The sequence below is a fragment of the Aptenodytes patagonicus genome, chromosome 13 (assembly GCF_965638725.1).
Source record: "Aptenodytes patagonicus chromosome 13, bAptPat1.pri.cur, whole genome shotgun sequence".
NCBI classification, from domain to species: Eukaryota; Metazoa; Chordata; class Aves; order Sphenisciformes; family Spheniscidae; genus Aptenodytes; species Aptenodytes patagonicus.
The window spans coordinates 1,506,784-1,529,385 of record NC_134961.1 but is presented as its reverse complement, the minus strand read 5'-3'; the positions used below and the strand labels follow the sequence as shown (position 1 = coordinate 1,529,385).

Genomic DNA, 22,602 nt, shown 5'->3' with positions numbered 1-22,602 from the left:
CCGTCTCAGGAGGCTCTAGCAACGGGTTGCCTCGGTAAATGCTGACCGAACTCTCACACCGCTGGACTGGGCGCCATGGGCAAGAGCCACATCCTTTGGTCATTTGCACCATTTTCCAATGGGATGCTCTAAAAAATAGATTAGCTGTGCAGCTGCGGACCCACCATTAGTAATGCACAGAGCCCGATTTTCATCGCAAAGAGCTCCCTTTGAAGCTAAGCTCAAAAAGGTGGTTGTGATTCAACTGCTGTCTCCTACGAAGCGAAGCACACAGAGGCTGAAGCAGCAGCTTTGCCTCATTGTAGGGAACACCATTTAGCCAGGGGACACGGGGGTCTTTAACAGCCTGGGGAGCTAATGGGTCCGATCAGTTTTTCATTTTCAGCTGCTGATGTGGAAAACAAGCTGCCGAGGCATTCACCAATGCTTGGCAAACCAGGGAGCCCTTTCCCCCACCTGACATGACCTGGGCAGGACAGAGTTTGGCCAAGGAATTCTGAACAGCAAAGAGTTTGTGTAACTTTGGGGCCAAATGTGCACCACAAATCCTTTCCGCAGGGAAACATGCTTCTGGAAGCCACGGACTTTAATCAAAGAAAGGTTAATAGTGAAAAAACAAAGCAGTTCAATAAGAAAGACAGGTAAAGGTGTGAGCAAACACAAGCAAGCTTAAAACCAAAAGGCCTGTGATACAGATACACACTGGCGAGTCCTGGCCCAGGAGATGCTGAGCGCGCGGTACACCCCAGGAGGGGTCTCCTGGCTCAGCACCTTTGCATAACCCCTCATTGACGTTTTTTGGTGGCAGCAGGGTGTCAGCAGCCCAGCCACCCCCAGGGTCAGGCCTCTGAGTTTGTGCTGTCTGTACAGTATTTCCAAGCCCCCTTAGAACAGGCAACTGAACAACAGTAAATGCCAAATTGCTCATCTCTTCCCATTCCTGGAAAAAAATAATTGAAAAACATTCCTCCTACCCTCTAGGGCACGTTTGGGCCCAGGATAATCATTATCCACCAGCAGTCAGTTCAGTTGCTCAGGCTTTGCACAGGGTAAGAGGTGACAGAAGCTTTGTGGCACCTGGAAGAAGCGATGTACCCTTTTCTGGGCTCTGCCCCCATGCTTGGCTGCACGCGAGCCCCATTCAGCGAGTCCTCCTTACCCCTGCCGGGAGGCAGAAACAGCTCACCCAGCTGGGTGCATCCCTGGGCGAGGTGTGAACCTGAATCTTAACAAGCGTTAATCAAAATGGGAAAAGAAGCGCAGAGGAGAACCCACAGGCCAGCCTGGCAACTCTTCAGGTACGTACAGATATACTTGGCCTCTGGCTGCGTTGGTTGCTTGCCCGTTGAGTGGGCGAGAGCTCAACCGCACTGCGCCTCGGGGCGTCCCCACCTACCCCTCGTGGCAAGCTGCCACCCTCTGCGCCATATGCAGCATTCCTGCCTCCCTCTCCTGGAGTAACGTTCGTCTTCCACAGGTGATCGGTGCTTACTGACACAGCACATCGGCAGCCGAAACGGGTGCGTGCGAGGAGCTTTTCCTTTCGGTTGCCGTTCGTTTCCCACCAAGCGTTGCAGAGAGACTTCTCTTACCGGATGGACGTGCCAAGGAAGAGGTGGCAACCCAAGAGGAGGGATCGCAAACACACGCAAGGACTAAGCAGGAAAATGCGATACCCCATAGTGTTCCCTGAAGGCTCTTGGTTCTTGCGTTAGTCCTCTGGTGAAGATCTGGAGCTGTGGCAGGAAAATTTGTCGACGTTATTCCCACTTAGAGACTCTTGTAACATGGAAAGTGAGAGTGGCGATGTGACCGTTTACAAGCAATACTGTTCCTCCTATTCAAACCACAGCCAAAAAAAAAAGTTCGGCCTGAACCAGAGATATCCTGTAGTTCTTTCCGGTTTCACTACGTTTAAACGCACTGGGGAGGCAGGGCTGTGTTCAGAAAAACAGCACAATCTCAGAGAACAATCAGCTAAGGACCTTCATGCATGCAACGATGATCCAAGGTAAGGGCTAGACCTGAAAGGCACGAGGAAATCCTCCGTTTCAAACAGAACTGCACTCTTAACTCTGGAGGTTTTGCAGGGCTTATCTGCAGCCTGCCTCCCTCAGCAAGCCCCAGCAGTGAGTCTCCAGCATAACCACCACGAGCTGCGTGGCCATGTGCCGAGTGAGGCCCTCCCAGCAGCGGAAAGATGTTGCAGAGCACGATCTTGTGGATAAGATCCAAAGAGACAGCGGCAGAGGGGAGACGGTGCCCTGACAGAGCAAGATTTGAACACTGGGAGCGTAGGCAACCTGGGAGCTCCAGACTGACATTAAAGAAAAAGTTGAACTGATTGCAAAGCTCCTTTAGCTGAGTATTTTCTTGCCAGGAGCCTTCTGGACTAGGTTGGAGGCCCACACTCAAAGAGAAACTCAAAACAAACCCCAAGGCTGGTTTTTATCCGAGAGCACTTCCTATGCTGCAGCACCAGTACAGCCAGCCCCACTCGGCACTTCTGCAGAGTGCAATCCAAGGACAAGCGTGGATGAGTGACATGTCCCTTCCACTGCAGCGTATCCCATCCCATCAAGCGCTGGAGCACTGGTTTCCTGAAGTAATGGGTTAGGCATGCTTTACAGCAACACTCTCCTATCGCAGGTTTAGTTAACGTCTTCAAAATTGCTGCTGCACCAGCAAAGAAGGAAGGCAGCCCTGAGCTGTGGCGAAGCACACGTGTGGAGATTTGACAGCAGTTCTTCCCTGTCAGCCCTGTGCAACCAGAATTGCCCGAACTCTACGAAGGGCTTTGGGAAGCCGGTAGAAAACAGGCAGACGGCAAAAAAAAAAAGTTACATCAGGTTTATACTGCTGCAGAAACAGCAAACACGTATCATCCCAAAGGAAAAAAGTATGTTCTTGTCTTCCACGCAAGCATGTGGCTAGCAGAGACCACTCCCGCCTCGTGCAGAGATGCACTGCCTGATGGAGGAACGCGTCCCCGGTGTTATCGGTCATCGCAGGGGCTTTGTGGGCTGCAGCAGTGGTTGATCATTCCAGCTTTTATTTTTTCCACACACCCCCCCTTAGAAAGTAAGTATTGACAGGTTTTGTACTGTCATACCAGCTCCTCAGTTCACCCTGCGCGGGCTGGAAGACTGACATTTGCCTGGTTTCAGACCCTAATGCAAGGAGTGCAGGAAAACGCTGCAGCCTGCTTCTTGCTCCATGTATCCCTTAGGCTGCCTAGAGAAGGAAGGCTGCCGCAGCTTGTGCAAATCCAGCCAAGCATCATATCAAAGCCAAAAATACAAGCACAGAAGAGAAAGAAGAAAATTGTCATCCAACAGGACCAGGGATAGTTTCCTCTACCAAAAGGTTCTGCGAGGAGCCACATCCCTAATAGGAGTGGGAACGTGATGCCGTCCTGGACGCACGTGAAACGCAGACTGCTCTTCCACCTGCTGCCGGGCATCAGTGCCTCTGGATGGGAGGGTGGGCACTGTTCAGGAAAAGGAAAGACTGAGGGAGGCAGCTACTCTTCCACTTCCGAGCCGATTATCCCGTTGTATCCAAAGTTTGCCAGGAACCCCCTCTTGCAGGCCGACTGGTGTGCAAACCCAAAGGAAACAACTCACACACACAAAGCCTAGGCGAAGACACTAAGCAAGTGAAAGCGGTTAAAACATGGCTGTGCTGAACATTACCTGGGAGAGAGGAACGAGGAGCTATTAAAGCTGCTTTCCCCATTACACAAGCTGTCCGAGAACAAATCTGCTTCATTCCCTTCTCCGTAATCCTCAAAATGCTCCTCTCCGCTAATGACCGTAACGATGGAGTGGCTGAGGTCCGAGCCCAGGGGCAGGTCGTGCGGATGGGATCTGTGGGAGCAGAGAGGAAGATGTCAGAGGGTGGCCACCGCAGCAGCCTTTCCAACCGCACGCGATACATCTGCTTTCCAAGTCACGTCCCCCATTTCGGCAGACCAGGCTAGTTCTTCCTTACAGCGCAATTCACCCTGTGCCTTGAACACTGAAGGGGAAGCCCAGGCGCCACCAGAAACTTTGCAGCAATTTTTTTTTCCCCCCACAACAAACCAATGCTTTTTCACACAAGCTCCCCTGGCAGCTGCAACATAGGATTTGGGGGCAGTCAGGCTTGTAAGACAGTACCCAGGGCTGGTGGCAAGCCCTTGCACGGCACGGGCGCAACCAAAAGCACGGCAGAGAAAAAGCTCGGCATGTCCCAAACACACCCTAAATATGTTTTGAATTACATTGTCAGCCTATGTGCCAGGCTCACGCTCACTTATTGCTGCATAATCCTATCAAGAGCCCAGCACCAGGGTTTAACACTGTAATGCCCCCCCCCCCATGACACAAATCACAGCGGTTTACAGGCAGCTGCCAAACCCGGCAGCGACAGACCCCCTGGCAAGACAAAGGAGCCCTTTCCCTGCTCCTGCTGGGAAAACGCTGTACGCGCTCACGACAGTCTTGGAGAGGGGAATGCTGTTTCATGTGGTTTTAACACTGGCTCCAGAAGGCTGTAGTGTGTTAAGCCTCAGCCTAAACCCCGAACACACTCAGCACAGGTCCTGGGAATTCTTTTGCTTCGGAGGGGACACAGCTCAGCACGTAAGTCATTGTTTCTGTAAGCGTCTCTTCACATGCAGAGCGTTGTATGAAGTCAAGCCACCACGGCAGTATGCACCCACTCTCAGAGGGCTTTCCTGCCCAGGACTGCAGACATTTTAAAATTAAGCTGGGGGGAAAAGGCAGGGGGGATTCGTAAGAAGCAGGCTGTGAAAGCAGCCCACGTGTCTATGAGCCACAGGTATGTGTTTTGGGGGGGACTAGCACCATTCTCTTCTTCAAAATTCAATGCTAAAAAACCCCGAAGACCGCATTATTTATAAAACTGATATTTCAGGCTATGCCCCCATCTTCATCCACTTGCGAGGAGAGGAAAAATGGGGGTATGACTAGATTGCTGTACTAAATCAGAAAGAAAAAGATTACAGATAAGCCATTTATGACAAAAACCTGCACCATCTGAAGGATTTGCCCTTATCCCGCTAATAAAAACACATCGACCCTCCAGCCAAAACAGCAGATCTCTATTTAACTGCGGACAAGTCCTGTCCAGCTTGTGGGCATCTGCACATCCTCCCTGTGCACTTGAGAAGCACCGTTATTCCCGCAGCGGGATCCGTCAGAAACTCATCCTCCCCAGCGGTGAGTCAGACGCTGCACCCAGCAGACCACTGCCGAAAGCATCGGAAATCTCTCCAGGAATAGAAGGCAGGGGGTGGAATTTTTAATTTGCAAGCAAAACCCAACCCCGAATCTCTAAATTTGGGGCTGTGGTTTGACAAGCACTGTACAGAAGCAGATCTGATCAGGCACCTGGAAACCCTCAGCCAGGGATGCTTCGGGCAATACATAGTACGAGTATTTCATACGCACCTACTGGGGGCTCTAGCAGTTCCGAGATCCAGAGTCCAACTCAGCTTTACTACACACAGCCTAAATAACCACTTCAGTTCAAACCATCTAAGGTGTGTTGAGCTTTAACAGCTACTGAAAAGCAGTGTTGAAGCTTTGATTCAGTCCACCAGCTGCGTTGATCGGGTTGTCCCCTGGAAGAGCTCTGGCCACCAGAGGTGTAAAACCGTTGTCCTTCCTGGGGTTTGATGGCACCAAAACCAGCCCCCAACAACTTGGGAATAGACTTCCAGAGGTTTCCGTCTCAAGCCTTCCAAATCTTTAAGCCAAATGAACTTTTTCCTTGATTTTTTTTTGGCTACCTGGAACTTGCGTACATTTAACACACCTGGTAACAGGCACCACTGCACTTGGACAGAGCACCCAAAGGACACCCGACCTTCCCAGGCCCACACTGGGAGTAGCAGGGAAGCCTCAAGAACAACTTCATCTTAAAAAAAATTCCCAAGCGAAATATTTTATACCTACAGGCAGGTGAATCCAAGGCACGCCATTTTCCCCAGAGGACGGGAGCGCACGCAGGCTGCCATGGCCCCTCCAGAGACCCTCCGCTCAGTGGTCGGGGAGCTCAGCAACCGATTATATCCCCAATTTAACTGTCACTGAGCTGAACGCGCTGGCGCGAGGTGAGCCTAGCCAGCTAATCTCATTTCTTCCCTAATCCACAGCACCCTTTCAGGCCCGGCACTGAGCGCTCAGCAGCACCGACCGCGCGCTGCGTTTCTGATGTCCCCAGATGTGATTTTGGGGTGGGAGGGAAGCCTGGTGCTTTCTAAAAGCAACGGGAACTGTAAGTACCCACCAGAGCACCAGGCCTGGGGGGGGGGTGTTTTTGGCCAAAAGAATTCTGTGCGTTAGCAGACCTTAAGCGATGACGGTTCCAGAGGTTTCAGCGCAGACCGGTGCTCTTGGGTCACTATTAAAGGATTATTCCCCCCCCCCTCCTGCCTTCCCAGCATCCCAGTTTCACTCCAAAAAACAACTTTTCCTGCAAAATCTAGGAAGTGAGGCAGGCCCAGGAGCAGTTTCACCAGCAGCGGTTCAGACACGGGGACAAAGATCTTAGCTCACACTTCTGTGCTTCAGGCACAAGTTTAAAACTAGTTATTACAGGAGGTGGCTGCACATCAAAGGGCGCACGCATGTTTAGGAAAAACAAGAATACGATGAGTCCCCCTCCTGGTTTGAAAATTATACGTTACATTTCTGGCTTAAGTGAGAGATTAAAAACTGCAAATATTTCAGGTGTTTGGATCATCTAAGAACTTATTTTAGAGGTTAAAGATGCTAATGAGGGTACAGAAGTTCTCTCAAGGCAAGCAATGATTAACTCAAAGAGATTGCCAGGCTGAGCTCCAAAACAGCCTACGCATGGTGCAGTCTAATTATTATTATTATTATTATTCTTAAAGAAGAGCTATTTTGGTCTTGCATGAAGTTACAAATACAAAGAACAAACCAACCAGTTTCAGCAAGACACTCAGCCCACTTTATTTTAAATCCTCAGGCTGCGTCTCCCTCGGTCCTCGTCTGCTCCCAGTTTCCCAGAGTTTCCTACCCGGCACGGTGAGTTTTGCTCCTCGCCGTTCCCACTCACCCATGCTCCGGCTCCTCGATGGGATCCGTGAACTCCGAGTGCACGGTGGAGTCGATGGCGCTATCCGTTTCTACTTCATCATGCATCTCGTGATGTACTAGTGTGCTGGTGTCTTCATCCGTGAAGGTTTCGCACTCGCTGTACGTGCTCTCTGAGCCCATGTAAGCACTGTCAGTCACCTCATTTGCCTGTTAAAAAAATATAAGAGAAAAAAAAATAAGATAGTATAGCTATGCGGTTTCATTGCAGAGCAGGAGAAAACACGTATGGGGTAGCTAATTACTGCTGTGTTGCATTTCTAAGCACAGAAATCCAACCTCCTAAAACCAGCGTGAGCCGTACCCCACGTCCAGGTGCTGCTCCGTCTCCAGGTCCAAGGACCGAGTGCCACCCCGGGGTGCACCGTGGCCTTTGGGCTGCGCATGCTTTGCAACAGTGTTTGGAAAGCAGGTTACAGAAATATATACACTAAATAAGAGTTGGAGGGAGATTTTGTTGTGAGCGAGTATGGATTCGTCGAGTCCAGGAGGGATTACCCACTGCTTACTCAGCGGTTCTGATCACCATCACCATTGCTTTCACCCACTCCATTTTAAGAGGACACATTATTAATCTGAATTTTTTGCAAAAACCACCATTCGAAACTACCAGTTAGCCCTTAAAGCACTTTTCCCCCCCTGTCTAGTAATACGAGGGCACCTTCCATCCCTCAACAGAACATAAGCTGGTTTATAAATCTTCATTACAGCATCTAATTTGCAGGGACCGCATCAGCAGGACGCTCAAATCTCCGCACTTCAGCTGGAACAGCATCTCGAATATTTTGCACTACTTCACCGCATCCATTACTGCAGCAGGCTCTAGGAAAGCAGCACGATTTGGTTTTTAAGACACCGCGCTACGAGCACGGAGGACTGGGTTTTCCTCCCAGCTCTGCCCCTTAGGCAGGCATTCATCTTCAGTCCTGCCCACTTGCTCGTACACGTGGGCAGGCGTGGTCCTCCCTGGACACGCACGGTGCTGAGCCTAGAACCGTCCCGATGTTCGGAGGAGAGCCACGGGGGCACTAGAAGAAACACCCTCCTAAAGCAAAAGCTCTTGTTACCCAAAGTGCCGGCTCATTTCCCAGCACTGATGGGATTTCCCCAGCGCACCTCAGCACAAATCAAATCATTTTTGGCTCTGGGATCTCAATCGTGGCGAGATCTGTCAGTGCTGGCACTGAGCTCCAGCCGATCCCCTGTCACCAGAGGTGTCGGGCAGAGGACAGACACTGCCTGGCCTCAAGAGAAAAAGATGCTCATGAAACGCCGTTTGCTCCATCTGAAGTTCACCCAACGGGATCAAGTTTGCTCAGCTGCTGGCTGCACCCCCTCCAGCACGGCACAGGGCAAAGCAGCAGCATTTTGAACGCAGACACCAACATTGAAGCAAATCTCTCTTCCTCTGCCAGAGAGCACAAAGAGCAACTTTCAGCGCTTTTTCCAAGGATTTTCAAGGAAACGAGATTTCTGAGCCCTGCATTACTGCAGCTGGAAAGAAAATACACAGACATACTGTCCTTGCGACAGCAGAATGAAAAATTACATTAGAGCTTTTCAGTCAAAGCAGGGTACGTATACGGCAGGATGGAAGAGTCCTGCTCATTGCTGCAGACGTTGCCCTGCGGTAGAAGAGCAGCTTTTAGGGCACGTGCTGTATTTGTACAGCAGGAGAGCACCAGACCAAGAGAGACAAATGTCCCGCTGCCATCGTGTTGCCTAGACTTCGCAAATGCTGCTCTCGCTGGCCTGATTCTCCTCTTTTGGGTAAATACTCCGCAGCCCAAGGAACTTCTGCAGCTTTCACTGGTGCAAGGCGGCTCAAGACACAACCAATGCCTCATTTTGTTTCACCCACAGATTCCCAGGCTGCCTCAGCACATGCGAGGCCAAAAAGGGACAGCGAGAACTTGTACAGGTGCTCTGAAAACCTTAAAGGGATGGATGGAGGACTGCTCAACAGCAGTTCCTATTCTTCACGGACACTGGGGAGCAGAGCAAAGCGACCGAGTCAACACCCTTGGCTTTGCTCCCTGCTGAGTGCTCTCATCAGCCCTTGTGCCAACCGAGCACGCTCAGCTGGATGATGGATGGAGGCAGACAGGAGCCCCTCTTGTAAGCTTGGCTCAGCTTTCACAGACCCACGCTGACCTACGGACACCAGCATCTCTCTAGGACACCACCCTGAAGTTAAACATGACACAAATCTTCACAGAACCGGAGTCTAAAGTCAGCATCAGGAGAAGATGGGGTTGTTCAAGTGAACTTGATTCAGAGGAGAGGCTGCTGCAGCGAACATCATCCCTAGCGCAGAGAAGGCAGCTTTCACTAGCCTTCGAGATAAAAAACAAAAGCCTCCTAAACCCCCCACCCATTTTAAAAAGCATAAATCCAGCAAGACTACTTATATACCTAAAGCTGGGGACTCGCTTAAGTGCTTTACTGGATTTATGCTACACTTCCTAGAAACACCAGTCAGGCTCTTAATGCTCGAGCAGAAGGAGGACGAGGGAGATTTGGAAGAGGAGGCTTGGTCTGCCAGCTGGCTCGCAGACACACGAGGACATTGCACCATCCCCGAGCCGAGCCCGGCAGCTCCCCAGCCTCCAGAGGAAGGCGCGCTCGGGCAATTTGAGCGCTTTTCCAAGCTGTCTGCAGCAGACGCCAAGTTTAGGAGAGGCCAGGCTTCAGCGTATCGGACAACGTTGTGTTGCAACGCTGGTAACGTTTTGCTTTGGGGTGAAAAAAACCCCATCTCCAGCCCGCACCACGTCCCCAGCGCTCACAGCAGCCGCCGGCGCTTCGTGCTGGACTGGCATGGCTCTGCTGGGTGGGAAGCAGCGGGGATCCGATGCAGCAGAGAGGGCCTGAGAGAGGACAGCAGCCATCCACGTCTGCAGATTTACCTGCATGCTTCAAAGGGATACTTTTTGCCTGTTTGAAAAAGATTTAATGCCAAACTGGAAATAACTTCGCTTGCAGACTCCAAAGTAAATGCTGCTGTGGTTTGGTTTTTTTTCCCTTCCCACTGGGAAAGCTTAAATTTCAGTATACGTTGAAGTATTACAAGGAGCACAAAGTAAAGACAACTATTGGGGAAAAAAACAAAAAAAAAAAAACCAAAACCAAAGAACCCCAACCCACAAGTAAATTGATTAAAAACCACCCTGTCGTGGTTACCGTTGCTGGCCCTCTCAACATGGAGCATAACCAGGAGCGGAACAGCTCAGGGCATCAGAACATCTCAGTGCCCTTAGTTAGATGATTTACCCATCAAATTGTTACAGGACATCCTATAGATGGGAAATACCCCTCTGAATACAGGCTGAATGAGGGAGCAACCCTTTAGAACTAGAAGCAGCCACCAGAACAGTACATTAACCGTCCTCCTTCAGCCACACCGAGGATGTGCAGTGGGTTTTTTTTGTTTTGGGTTTTTTTTTTTTAAAAAAGATGACCTGTAACACAATTTATAAACTTTCTTTGTATTTAGCAAAGGAGAAGAACTTTTCTCTTGTAATACTAGCCTAGATGAGATTTTAAACGCAAGAGCCCTATTAAAATTAAACCTACATGGTCAATGAATTAAGAGGCAGCTGAAACAGTAATCAAAGTCCTCCTGAGCACAAGCGTGGAGAACTTTGCTTTACATTTCATCACAGATTAAGTAACTCAAGAAAAGATGCAAGGAAGAGATAGGCAAACAAGGGGACTTAGGAAAGGTATTACCAAATGCCTGATAAAGCAAAGCAAAACCAAGCCCCTGTGCCCTGGGCAAAGGTGCAGCCGCAGGTCGCAGAAAGCTCTTTTTTATGGCCTCACGAGCAGCTGGTTTGTGCGCTGACCCTTTAAACCCCCCTGCCACATCTCTCGTTTGGCCAAGTTTGCCCTTCTGTGAGCAAGCAGAAAGTAAGCACTTTTTCCAGATTAAAAAAAAACCAAGCACGATACACTTAAAGACGTCCGTGGGCTTGGGACAGCCAGGCTAGGCTACAAGTGCCCCAGGGAACTTGCCAGGAACGTCCCCACCACATTCAGAATGGGGTTGGTGTCACCAATATCAGTGTATTTTAAGTTTTTATCAAATAAAACATACCCTTAGACACTTCAGGTAAACCTCAGACCTTAAAACTGGGACACATGCACACGCAGAGCCCCTGAGCTGAAACAGGATCATGGTTCGACTGAAGTTCCCATCCCCAACTCCAACTCCCCCACGAGGTATTTCCCCCGGTGCCAGACCTGTTTGCCCTGGCTGAGCACGACATGCCACGTCCTGGGGGTGCTGGTCGACAGCCGGCTGAACAGGAGCCGGCAGTGTGCCCAGGCGGCCAAGAAGGCCAATGGCATCCTGGCCTGTATCAGAGATAGTGTGGCCAGCAGGAGTAGGGAAGTGATCGTGCCCCTGTACTCGGCACTGGTGAGGCCGCACCTCGAATACTGTGTTCAGTTTTGGGCCCCTCACTACAAGAAGGACGTCGAGGTGCTGGAGCGTGTCCAGAGAAGGGCAACGAGGCTGGTGAGGGGTCTGGAGAACAAGTCTTCTGAGGAGCGGCTGAGGGAACTGGGGTTGTTTAGCCTGGAGAAGAGGAGGCTGAGGGGAGACCTCATCGCTCTCTACAACTACCTGAAAGGAGGTTGTAGCGAGGTGGGGTCGGTCTCTTCTCCCAAGGAACAAGCCATAGGACAAGAAGAAACGGCCTCAGGTTGTGCCAGGGGAGGTTTAGATTGGACGTGAGGAAAAATTTCTTTACTGAAAGAGTGGTTAAACATTGGAACAGGCTGCCCAGGGAAGTGGTGGAGTCCCCATCCCTGGAGGTATTTAAAAGACGAGTAGATGAGGCGCTTAGGGACATGGTTCAGTGGGCATGGGGGTGTTGGGTCGACGGTTGGACTCGATGATCTTAGAGGTCTTTTCCAACCTCAGTGATTCTATGATTCTATGACATTGGCCATCCAGGCACATCTCTGCCTGTTCAAAGGTGTTCAGCAAAAACGCCGGGGATTTGAAAGCCCGGCAGTGAGCCCTCCTGCTTCTGAAAGGAATTAAATGGATGAAATCAGCATCAGGGTGACATAGTGTGCCCCGATAAAAAGGGTGAGACAATGAAGCACCTTTAGGAGACTTCTGCAGCAGCAGTTCACCTATTCCAGGCATTTGATTACACACTGGAGTAAAGACCATTTGATTAGATGTTGTAAAGTGCTATAAAAACCATATTGATTAAAAAAAAAAAAAAAGCCGCTTGAGTATGAGGAGAGGAAACAAGACTATTGGGAGTCACCTGCAAGGTCTAGGCAGGGACAAGGTAAGCTTTGATCTGTGATGGACGGAAGCTTTAGCCCAAGCTTTGGCAAGGTGTTGGCTTGGAGAGAAGAGCAAAGTCCGGCTCCCAGGGAAGTTCCTCCCAGGCGTTTTCTGCAGGGCTGGTCCCCGGCTTGTGCCTGGAGCCGTCCCAGCATCCCGAAGCTCTGCTGTCCTTGGCCACTAACACTCAGAAGCTCAGGAAGGGAAGCGGGGGGAGAGGAAAAGGAAAAACAACTCTGCTTTCCCAGCAAGCGTGAGCCTATTTATGATGAATGCCAGCTCTGACTGCACACAGGACAGACAGGGGGAGACGGACCGGCTACGAAAACCACCCTCCAAGGACACCCTCGCCTGCTGACTGCGGCCAGGGCCCTGGTGCCAGCGCCAGGCTGGGAACACTGCCCTGTCTGGAGCCGAGCCAACGCCGGCCCTGTGAATGCCCGGAGACCTGCACACCACGGCTGCGGGAGAGGCTCCGTCCAAAAGAAGAGATGAAGAGCATCCCACCTGCTCGGTGCAGCATCCTACATTGCAGAGGTAGCCCGGCACGGCTAACAGCGTTGCAGCATCAGCCTGCCGGGGACACGTGCCTGCCCAGTCTTGCAACAGGCAACCTGTGCTTAAATTGGCTTTAAATCCATTTAAAGCCAAGGAGAAGGGAGGTAAGTTGTGTTTATAGTCCCACCTGAGTCTACATTAATACAGCCACCCCCAAAGCCCTGAAACACCCCACGGCAGCTCAGCCTCTGAGTGCCGGCAGCCAGAAACCCATCATGCCACTGAGCGATGCCACATCGGAGGCTGCCACCGGTAGCGAGGCACCGACCTCTTGGCCACGATATCTGCCTCTTCCTGCATATTTGGGCAATGTCCACTTTTCAGAGAAGCCAGGGAGCCCACGCTCAGCCTAGGGCGAAGGCAACTGCTCCCCTTTCACATCACAGCCCCTGAAAATGGGTTTCAAGGCTGCTACGCTTGATAATACCCCTTGAGGCTGGGCAAGAGAACCGTGCTGCATCTGTCAGAGCAGACTGAAAACACCCACCAAAAAAACCCAACCAAAACCAAAACCCAAAGAACAACTCACAAGACACCAGATCTCGCAGGCTGTCCTCAGCACCCCGAAAGCCTGCAGCCACCGACCCTCCTGGTCCAGCTCCCCCAAGACGACCCAGGTAGAGAGGACTATGAAGATACCATCATATGCACACACCCCATGGACTATAGGGAGGAAAGACTGTTCCTAAACATGCTGTGCCGAGTCGGGTGGATGCCCAACCTGCCCCTTCCCAGCACCTCCGGGCTGAGAGCGGTCCCGGGGCCAGAGACCCACCTCTTTCTAGAAACCCAAACCTTCCACATTTCGTGTTAGCACTCAAAACCCACCTGCGGACACATCGCCTCCTCGCCCAAGTCAAATCCAGCTCCAGGTGCGCGCACCGCCAGGAGCTGCCGGCTGCTTCTGCAAGGCAGGAGGGAAGCAAAGTCCAGGAGACGCCAAGCACGAGGCTTACCGACTCAGCACCGGTCCTGAACAGAGTGCCTTTTGTTCTTGACCTCCCAGCCTCCGCGATAAGGAGAGGCGAGCTAATGCACACTTCCCTGCCGTGTGACTGCAGCCCTCCTCGTTACGTGAATACCAAAATAAAAGCACGCCTGCGAAGCTCCACACAACGGCCAGCCCCACTCCAGGTGCACGCGCCTTCTTTTCCCATGAAACCATCACCAATTAAAAAGGTTAATTTTGAAGAGGGCCTATAGAGGCTTGCAGGGCTTACCTCATCCTTCCTGATATTTCTGGTGAATATTTAAGCACTAAATGACAAATTCCTTCCTTACAGCCACGAATAGAAAAACAAATAAAGCTTGCCTTGCTCACTAGGGGAAGATCAGGAGCACTTTGCTACTGATAAGCAATCACAATCACCATTTGGGTGACTCAAACGGCAATTTATGATACGCGATGACAATATTGCCCTCAAAGAAGGGCTAGTGCTTCGGTCATCGGTGATAACCGATGTTTACAAGCACACCGACCCCACTGCCGCCCGAGCTCTGCATTGCCCTCACCCAAGTAGCTGCTTCCTGCAAACACAGGAGCCCTGTCAGAGCCAGCACCACGGGGTGACCCGATCCAGAGGATCCTCCCTTCCCCACAGCAGCCGTTGGCGTACAGAGCCAACGACCGTCTTCGACTGCACAGTTTGTAACGCGCCGCTCAAACCCAGAAGTTTTGAGGGTTTTGTCTGGTTTTGTTTCCTCTCTACAGAAACTTCACGTACTTCAAACCTCGGTCTCCCTTAGTCATGCCTGTCTAGCATAAACAAACTTATTTCTTTCCATTACCTTCACAAATCACATTATCACGTTTTCTCCGGGTTATCCTTGCTCTCCTCTGGGCCACATCCTTCCTGAAGCACAGTGCCCCGAGCAGGACCTACTGCTCAGCAACAGGGACTGGAAGCGTCTTGCACCTTTGATAACCAGTTGACCTTCTGTGCTGAGTCCAAAAAAAAGCAAGGACTCCTGGTAACGAGCACGGCAGCAGGGGAGTTATGCTTTAACCCGAGCTCTCTTCCTGGCTCTGTCCGGATCTGCTACTCAACTGAGCAGGTCGCAGCCCTTTTGCTCTCCCAGGTCCTCTGTGTGTGTTGCAAGACCTCAGGGAAGTTCTAGCACCACTGCGAGGAGCCCAAAGTCAGATGCACTTACAGTAAAGCTAATTAGGAAACCCCAATCACTGTCAGTTTTACTCTTCAAACTCTTATTGAGACACCTTTGCTTCCAACGCTGCTTGGCCCGCTCGCAGCCTCCTGATGCTGCTGTTGCCCCAGCCCGCCCGGTGTGCTGCAGTCCAGCTCCCACGTTTCCTGGTCCCACACACTGCACTCACGGTTCAAGATAAGGCTTCAAGGTCTTTGTTTTCCAAACTCCTTCCAACCTATTTTGTGCAAGGAGAACACTCCAACTAGGATCTTTTCCAAACAACAAAGAAATTTCTCACCATAACCCTGAACTAGAGTCCTGCCTTCAGGGACATTCGTGCCTGATTTACACTCCCATCCTTTCCTCTAAGCAAAGAGTCTATACAATATACAAATTTCCTTCGTATTTTCAGGCTTTTTGTTACCAAGTTGCCACCACGGACTCATTTTGGAGTTCAGTCCAGCAGTTTTAGTAATTTGATTACTGTATTTTCTTGTGTATTGATTAATACAAAGATAATACAGACTGTTCACTTGTTTGCTGTGAAAGTGTGCTCCACACGTGTGAACGGGATGGGCAGCTCCCTTCACCTCCCCGTGCAGGGGAGCAGAAAGGCTTTGGGGACAGTGGGGACATTGCTCAGGGCTCCGCGTGCTTCCCCAAGGGACACATGAACAGACGTAAAACTGCATCCATCACGTTTCACAGCCCTGCAGTTCTGGCTGCCTATGAGATTTGGAGTGCAGCAGCTGTTTATGACAAAATTAACACCAATTCCAGCAGCTGACTTGGAGAGGGATTTGTGATTTTCTTCTGTTGGAACACAACGATGCTTTTGGGTCAACGCTGTGAAGAGAAGCCCGTTGAGGGCAGTCCTTCCAGACAGGGGAAGGGCACTGGTAAAGAAAGTCTGAGCCGGGGGGTGAAGAGTTGCAGCCTTCACACGCCGCTGTCTCATCTCCATCTTCCCATCCCCACCACCGCTGCGGTGGTACAGCAGTGCCGACGCGGCAAAGGACAGCAGACCTTCATACCTGCCTTAGGGTAGTCAGGGAACAGCCCACAGGGTCTCCAGCGGAGCTGGTGAGCTGAACCCCAGGCCTGCCCTAGCGCTGCGAGCCCCTCGGGCAGCTCGAAGGCAGGTTGCCTTTGACAGCTGCAAAGCTTAACCCCGTCTTTTCAGACCAGCTGGCCTCTACCAGACATGCATCTGCTGGTAAGAGTGGTATGGAAAGGCAGAGGAGGAAAGACCTCACGTAAACTGATGAGAACTGCAAAGCAGAAAACACATACTCCAAATACTCTCTCTGCTCACGCGGCACAGCGCTCTTGCCTTAAGGGAAGGCAAATAACTTCCCAGGGAGTCTGTAATAAGAAAGGAGGGCTCAGAGAGTTCACTGGGCTACCAAGAGGAGAGACAGCGAGTCTACAGCAGACTCATACAACCACTCCACATGGGCTCGTTGCAAAACACAAGCCACGAGGAACGATAACTGATGCCTCCAGGGAACAGCTCCTGCACACCCAAGTTGTGGTACACCACACGCTCTCAGCAACAGCTTCTGTGTTACCAGCGCACAGCTGGAATCCTACAAGCCTTTGGTCCCCTTTGCAGAAACTCTGAGCAGCTGGAGAAATCCAGCAACGTGGATTTAAATTGCCTCACTCAGATTTCTGCCCTTCAAGAAGCATTAAATTCAATTGCTCCACATGAAAAGAAATTCCAACTTTAACAGAGGCAACAGTTCTTTCAGCAGCTGCCAGCTGCACCTCCGGACAGGCAGGCTGGAGAGAGCCAGCAGTATCCCCTCCTCCCAAAACGCACAAAACTAGATGTGGGACCTCACCAAGGACCATTTTACTCCCCAGATCCACTCCTACTGTGCTGTACAACTTGCTAGTGAACGCTTAGCCAGAGGGGACATGCCTGGGGGGGGGTAAGGCTTGCAGGGTGCCCACGTGCACGCCTGGTTAGCGTTGCCGCGTGCCTGGTTAGCGCTGCTGTTCTGAGAAAGCAAAATACTCCTCTCGCGGCTGTGCACGGTTCAGCGCGATGCATTTTCCCCGACTGCTACCGAGAGGAGCCACAGCGGCCGCCCAGCAGATGGCAACAGCCCTGCGCAAGGCGCATGCCACCGCACAGCACGGCACCCCCCGCCGGCCCCACTGCCCCCACACCTCTCACCCGCAGGAGTTTCAGCTGCCCTATTTTGCGGATCTCAAACAGGGCCTTTCTACGACCTTGCTGGCCCAAGTTCCCATGGCTAAAATAGGCATTTGTGCTATTTATCGTGCTCCCGGCCAGCCTTTACTGAGCACAGCCATGCACCGGCTCTGCCTCTCCTCCAGCCCACCTGTGGTTACACATCTCCATGCCCAATCCCAGTGTAACTCCAGCAGCGCACTGAATGTTTGTGACTCGCTTTCGTTTTGGGAGAGTCAACCTTCCCGCTCTGCATTGCTCAAGTGGGCTCATCTGGCCCCAGGAGACAGGGCAGAGGGGGCAGAGAGCCCTTGTCCTAGGGCAAGGCACAGCGGGCATCAAGAAAGCTAATTCCAAATTCACCTTTTCCCCTCCGCAGGGCATTGCAAACGAGTCCACGTACCTCAGAACCGAGTCATGAGCTTCATGGGAGCTTGCAAGGGAGGGGAGGATAACGCCTACCTTCCAGTCAGTCAACAGCAAAGACACACTAGCCCAGCCTGGGGGAAAACAGGAGAGGACTCAGGTGTCCGGACAGGCAGACTCCAACCTCCCTTTACATAGCTTTTACAAAGCAGGGTAGCCAAAAACCCTGTCATCATTTTTCAGTGACGTTTCCCTGAAGAAGAAGAAAGCAGTAAGCTTGTCACCCAGCTCCCCTGCCACCACCGCGCTTCCACCTCGGTCAGGGAGAAACACGCTACCTGGGGCTGCAGGCAGGTCACCCCGGCGAGGTGACGCTCTCCCTGCTCTGGAGCGGGCAGACAGGGGATGAAGTTCCTCTTGCACGCGCGGCAGTGGAACGCTAGGGATTGCGATGAGCCCCTTGCAAGCACAGCTGGACGCACAAGCGGCCATGTGGCTGCAGGAACCCAGGCTCCTGCATTTCCAAGCCCTTGCGAGCCGCTGTCTCAGTAGAGCCACGCAACCAGAAATCCTCTCTGAAAACAGTTTTAACAGCCAGACCCATCTGCCCAGCACACCTGGCAACGTGCAACAAGAGCCAGAAGCTCTGCGCCACATCAGGAGCCACACCAGTGGCTGAACTGTGGAAGCATCTGACATTACAAAGGTCCCTGTGTGAAGTGTCCAAGTTCAGAGCTTGCCCCCTTCGAGAGGCTTTTACGCCCTTACTGGAAGATGCAAGTGTTGGTTCTTCTCTCTGTAGAGCAAACGCTCGCTGAAAGACACCAGTACTGGGTGCTCAGGGTTTTCCACAGATGTTAAGTGCTCTCTGATGGCAGCCACCAGAAGAGGGGATGAGTCACCAAGAAGAGCAACCTTATTAACAAAGAGAAGACATTTTCATTTAGACTGCTTAAAGCACTTGTTTACACTTATTTGAACAAACATTTAGGAGAAAAGCTCTCTGTCAAGGCCTCAACACTTGTGAGAGCCAAACACTCAAGCCACTGCTGATTTTGTGCTGTTTAAGGGGGACCAGAGCCGATACTCCAAATCCAGCAACCACGATTACTCTCAGCACCATGGCACAGCAAATGCAGCACCTCTCCTTCAGCTCACCTTTCAAACGTCCTCTGATGTGACGTGAGGGGAGAAAAGCTAGCTGTGCTCCCTCGCCCCATGGCCCTGCCAAAGCAAGAGGGTCTGAAGTCCAGTTGCGTTTTGGGGCCTGAGAAAGAAGCTGTCGTGTTTAACTGCCTGGTGGTCCCACGTAGCAGCAAGGTTCAGAGCTGCGTGCTCGCTGTGCACCGTCTTTCCAGGCCTGAAACTGGGACATTTGAGAATACAAACTGCTTTTGGTGGTGTGGGAGGTCTACTTGGAGGAAAGGCAACGCCTTCACTTTTGGAAGGGTGGCTTTTTCCCCACTCCTCTCTTCCAGGTGAATCCAAGCAAGGTGGAACATATATTGGGAAAGGCCATTTATTCTGTTTTCTGTCTTATGATTTCCAGGGCAGCCTCCTGCTGCACCTAACGAAGAAGGGCCTGCCGGAGCCCTCCCGCCAGCAGACAGCTCTGCCAGGCAGGGCAGCACAGGGCTACCGTGAAAAACACTCACTTGCTGCTCCCAGCAGGTTGCTTTGTACGACAGCTTCTCTCTTCCCCCCCTCCCTGAAACAGCTCAAGCTTTCCAAGGTACAGCACTACAGGACATGTGGAATAAGACGCACGTCGGGAGCTCACTGCTCAGCTAAATGAGAACAAAAAACCACGCACCCCAAGACACCAATTTATTTTTACACTCGCAATGCTGAGCGGTATTTCTCGATCTTGTTCTCATTTGCTGAACCTGTACGAAATCCTCGCAGGCTGGAAATTATTTCGAATCATGTATCCAAGACAACGGGGTAATTCTTCCCCAGCATATTAAACGTAGACACTGACAGAGCTCTGATCTTTAGACGATTACCCTGAATTCAGTATAAAAATCCATTTACATCTTTCTGAAAAGGAGATTTCAGGATTCATCACCTTTTTCCTTTGGGTCACCTTGTCATTCCAAGGAAACAATGGCCCAGCAGCAGAAGTATTTCATCCCAGCGGGGCACGCACCCGGCTTGTTGGTATTCCTGTCCAGAATAGCTTGCAGCACTGACAGAGCTAATCTATGTTAAATTAGCCCTTAGAAAACATCCCGGCTCTGAATCTCAGAGAAGATTGTCCCTTGACGCAGGTCTGAGGAGCGAAAAGCAAAAGCCCTTGCCTGCACGAGCACTGCAGCGCAGCCTGTCACAGCCTCTAAACCGCTCGGTCCAGCGGTTAAAAAGCACATTTGTGACCTTGTACCAGATAGAGAAAGAATATGAAAACCTCTCTCCCTTCCTGTCCCCCTTCCACCCAGCTATCACTGGCTTTTGTAACTATCTTTCAAAAAGGAAAAATAACCTAATATTCAACACGCCCTTGAAAGCCTTCTGGGGGAGGAACCCAGGATCTCACACTCTTAAGGCTATGTTCATCTGGGCAGTCCTAAGGGAATAAGCGACTTGCTCAGGGTGACGGTGCAAGCCCGCTGACTTGATCAGGAACGGGAGCCAACAAACCGACTCAAGAGAAAACCCGTGCCTGGCTGGGAAACGGGATGAGGACCTGGTCGACTGTCAAGCATAAGTCGTCAAAGTGCGAGCTTCAAGCCGTCTTAAGTGATGGACCTGTGCTTCTCACTAACAGGGGGAAGACCAGTTGCCCAACATCCAGTTTATCATTAGGAAACTCAAAAGAATAGCTTGAGCCTTTTATCAAGAAGTCACAAGGCCAAAATAACATATAACAGACTATACAAAGCAAAGACATATATTTGCATGCAAATATAAAGGAGGCTGGGAGTCCCTTTGCAAGTAACAATTTGTGTGATAAAAACATCCAGGGGACACAAGAGTCAAGAACCTGAAGAGGAAAGTTTGGAAAAGGAAAAGCAGAAGGAAGCTATTCGGTCCCCACGTGGGACTAGGGAGCCAGCCGGCCCTCTGCTCTGAAGGCACCTGCAGCACCTTCTGCTCCAGGCTGGAAGGCACGGAGCAGGAACGGAGAAAGCCTACCAAGCAAAGCCCACAAACACAGACAACAGCGCTCTGCAACAGCAGCCTCCTTTCTAGCTGGGGAGAGCAGATACAGGATGTTACTGCAGCATGCTACTGTGCTAAGGAAGACAGAAGGGAACTGAGGGATGGAGGCCACAACTTTAACAAAAGGAAAAAAAAAATCCATGTCAGCTAAGCATCCTTGATCAAGCCCAAGAATGGAGAGAAAAAAAAAAATCTAAGTGTTGTCGTCTTCTCTGCCTTTTACTGGCCAAACAGCACCGAGTGCCAACGTCCGACCGCTCCGCTGTGCCTCTCAGGTAGGCTCCCGGCTGGTACATCTCAAAATCAGGCTCAGGTTGTCCAACCTCAGGAACTCCAGCAACAAGACAAACACGACAGCAGCAGGCACCCTTCCCACATTGCTGGTGTTTCGCCACAAAAAAGATCTCCCTCTTTCACCCAGGGCACCATGCTCTGGCATTCTGCGAGCTAAGATAGCACTAGCTGTGGGTTTTTGCTTGAACACCGATTTTAAGTTAAACAGCACCAAATGCTTGGTGCAAATTCTCTGGGCCAGTCACCCACAGATTAAAGGATTTGTCTTTACTACATGTTAAGCATCTCTGAGCCCTACCACAGCAAATGCTCTTCTCCCCCAGCCAAACCCTCCGTGCTCAAGTCTCACACTGTATTCAGCTGACATTTGCGGGAGTTAACAGCGCTCATACTTGCCTCAAACGTGACGAAGTCATCAAACTCATCAGGACAGGCTGGGGCTTCCTCCTCAGGGGTATATCCCATATCATACAACTGGCTGTCAGGATCTGCAGAGTCAAAAAAAAAAAAAAAAGAAAGAGAATCACCAAAAGGAAACGCACACCCTCAAAGGAAGGACGGCTTTGGGAGACATGACAGCAGAAGAACAAGAACTTCCTCTTCCACGCACCGGTGCCTTCAGCTTTCAGAAAGGACCTCTGCTTCCAGGCATCCCACCACCGCCTCGGGTGGAAGGCAATTGGGATGGCTGCTCCCTGGCAGAGGTCCTACGAGGCCCCTTGCTGCTCCGACGGGGCTAGCACCTGGATTCATCCCTACCCCACCATGGTCTCCGTTCCTTTTCCTGGTTTCTTCCCTATCTCCGTTTCCTGCATCCTCTTATTCTTCTCCCAGAAGGCTTTAATCCTGCTGTGGGCAGGGAATACATTAGATCTATGCGTGACAGCCAACTACCATGGGAACTGCAGAGAAAGCAGGCTGCACCGAAGCTTTTATCATCTACTGCTCCTCCCGTGGCCAGCCACATCAGGAACCATCCTCACAGGAGGACAGGAAAATAGGAGGTTTTCAAGGAGATTTCTTAAAAAAAATAAATTGCTTCTCCCACCCCCAAACACTCATCTGCAGCAGAGCAGATCAGCATTTCTCCGAGCCCTTCGACCGAGGAAGGGAGCATAAATTCCCCATGCTCCCTCAAGCAACAGCTAATGCCTGATCCAGCACACGACCTAGATCACAGGCTGGAAACTCCAAATCAAGATCAGATGCTGCAGTCCCAAAATAAACAGCAGGCTCAAAACCACATGCCTTGGAGCTGCAAGCATTGCAGCACCAGGTTTGTCTGATGTCGATAAACTTGGCCGGGCAGAGGGAGTCATTATGTCAGTGCTCCTAGGAGAGCTCGGCAGTCGCCCGGATTTGGGGAGGGACAGGCTTTCCTTTTACGACTGCTCAAGGCAGACGACGAGAGAAGAGCTACAAAGCAGGGT

General features: G+C 51.2%; 1 protein-coding gene across 7 annotated transcripts in view; it reads right to left on the bottom strand.

Annotated features, from left to right (window-relative positions):
- The window catches only part of RAB11FIP3 (RAB11 family interacting protein 3), an 81,864-nt gene that overhangs the window by 19,646 nt on the left and 39,616 nt on the right, over positions 1-22,602 (bottom strand). For 3 of the 7 annotated variants that reach the window (XM_076350940.1, XM_076350941.1, XM_076350936.1), the window contains 3 exons: positions 21,569-21,660; positions 7,093-7,280; positions 3,696-3,869 (listed from right to left, as the gene is read on the bottom strand). In XM_076350940.1, coding sequence (XP_076207055.1) covers positions 3,696-3,869; positions 7,093-7,280; positions 21,569-21,637 — 431 coding nt within the window. In that variant the 5' untranslated portion in view covers positions 21,638-21,660. Of the gene's footprint in view, positions 1-3,695; positions 3,870-7,092; positions 7,281-13,827; positions 13,973-14,787; positions 14,918-21,568; positions 21,661-21,782; positions 22,061-22,602 lie in introns of those variants that run through there. The other 4 variants (XM_076350935.1, XM_076350938.1, XM_076350939.1 and 1 more) reach the window with 4 other exon arrangements.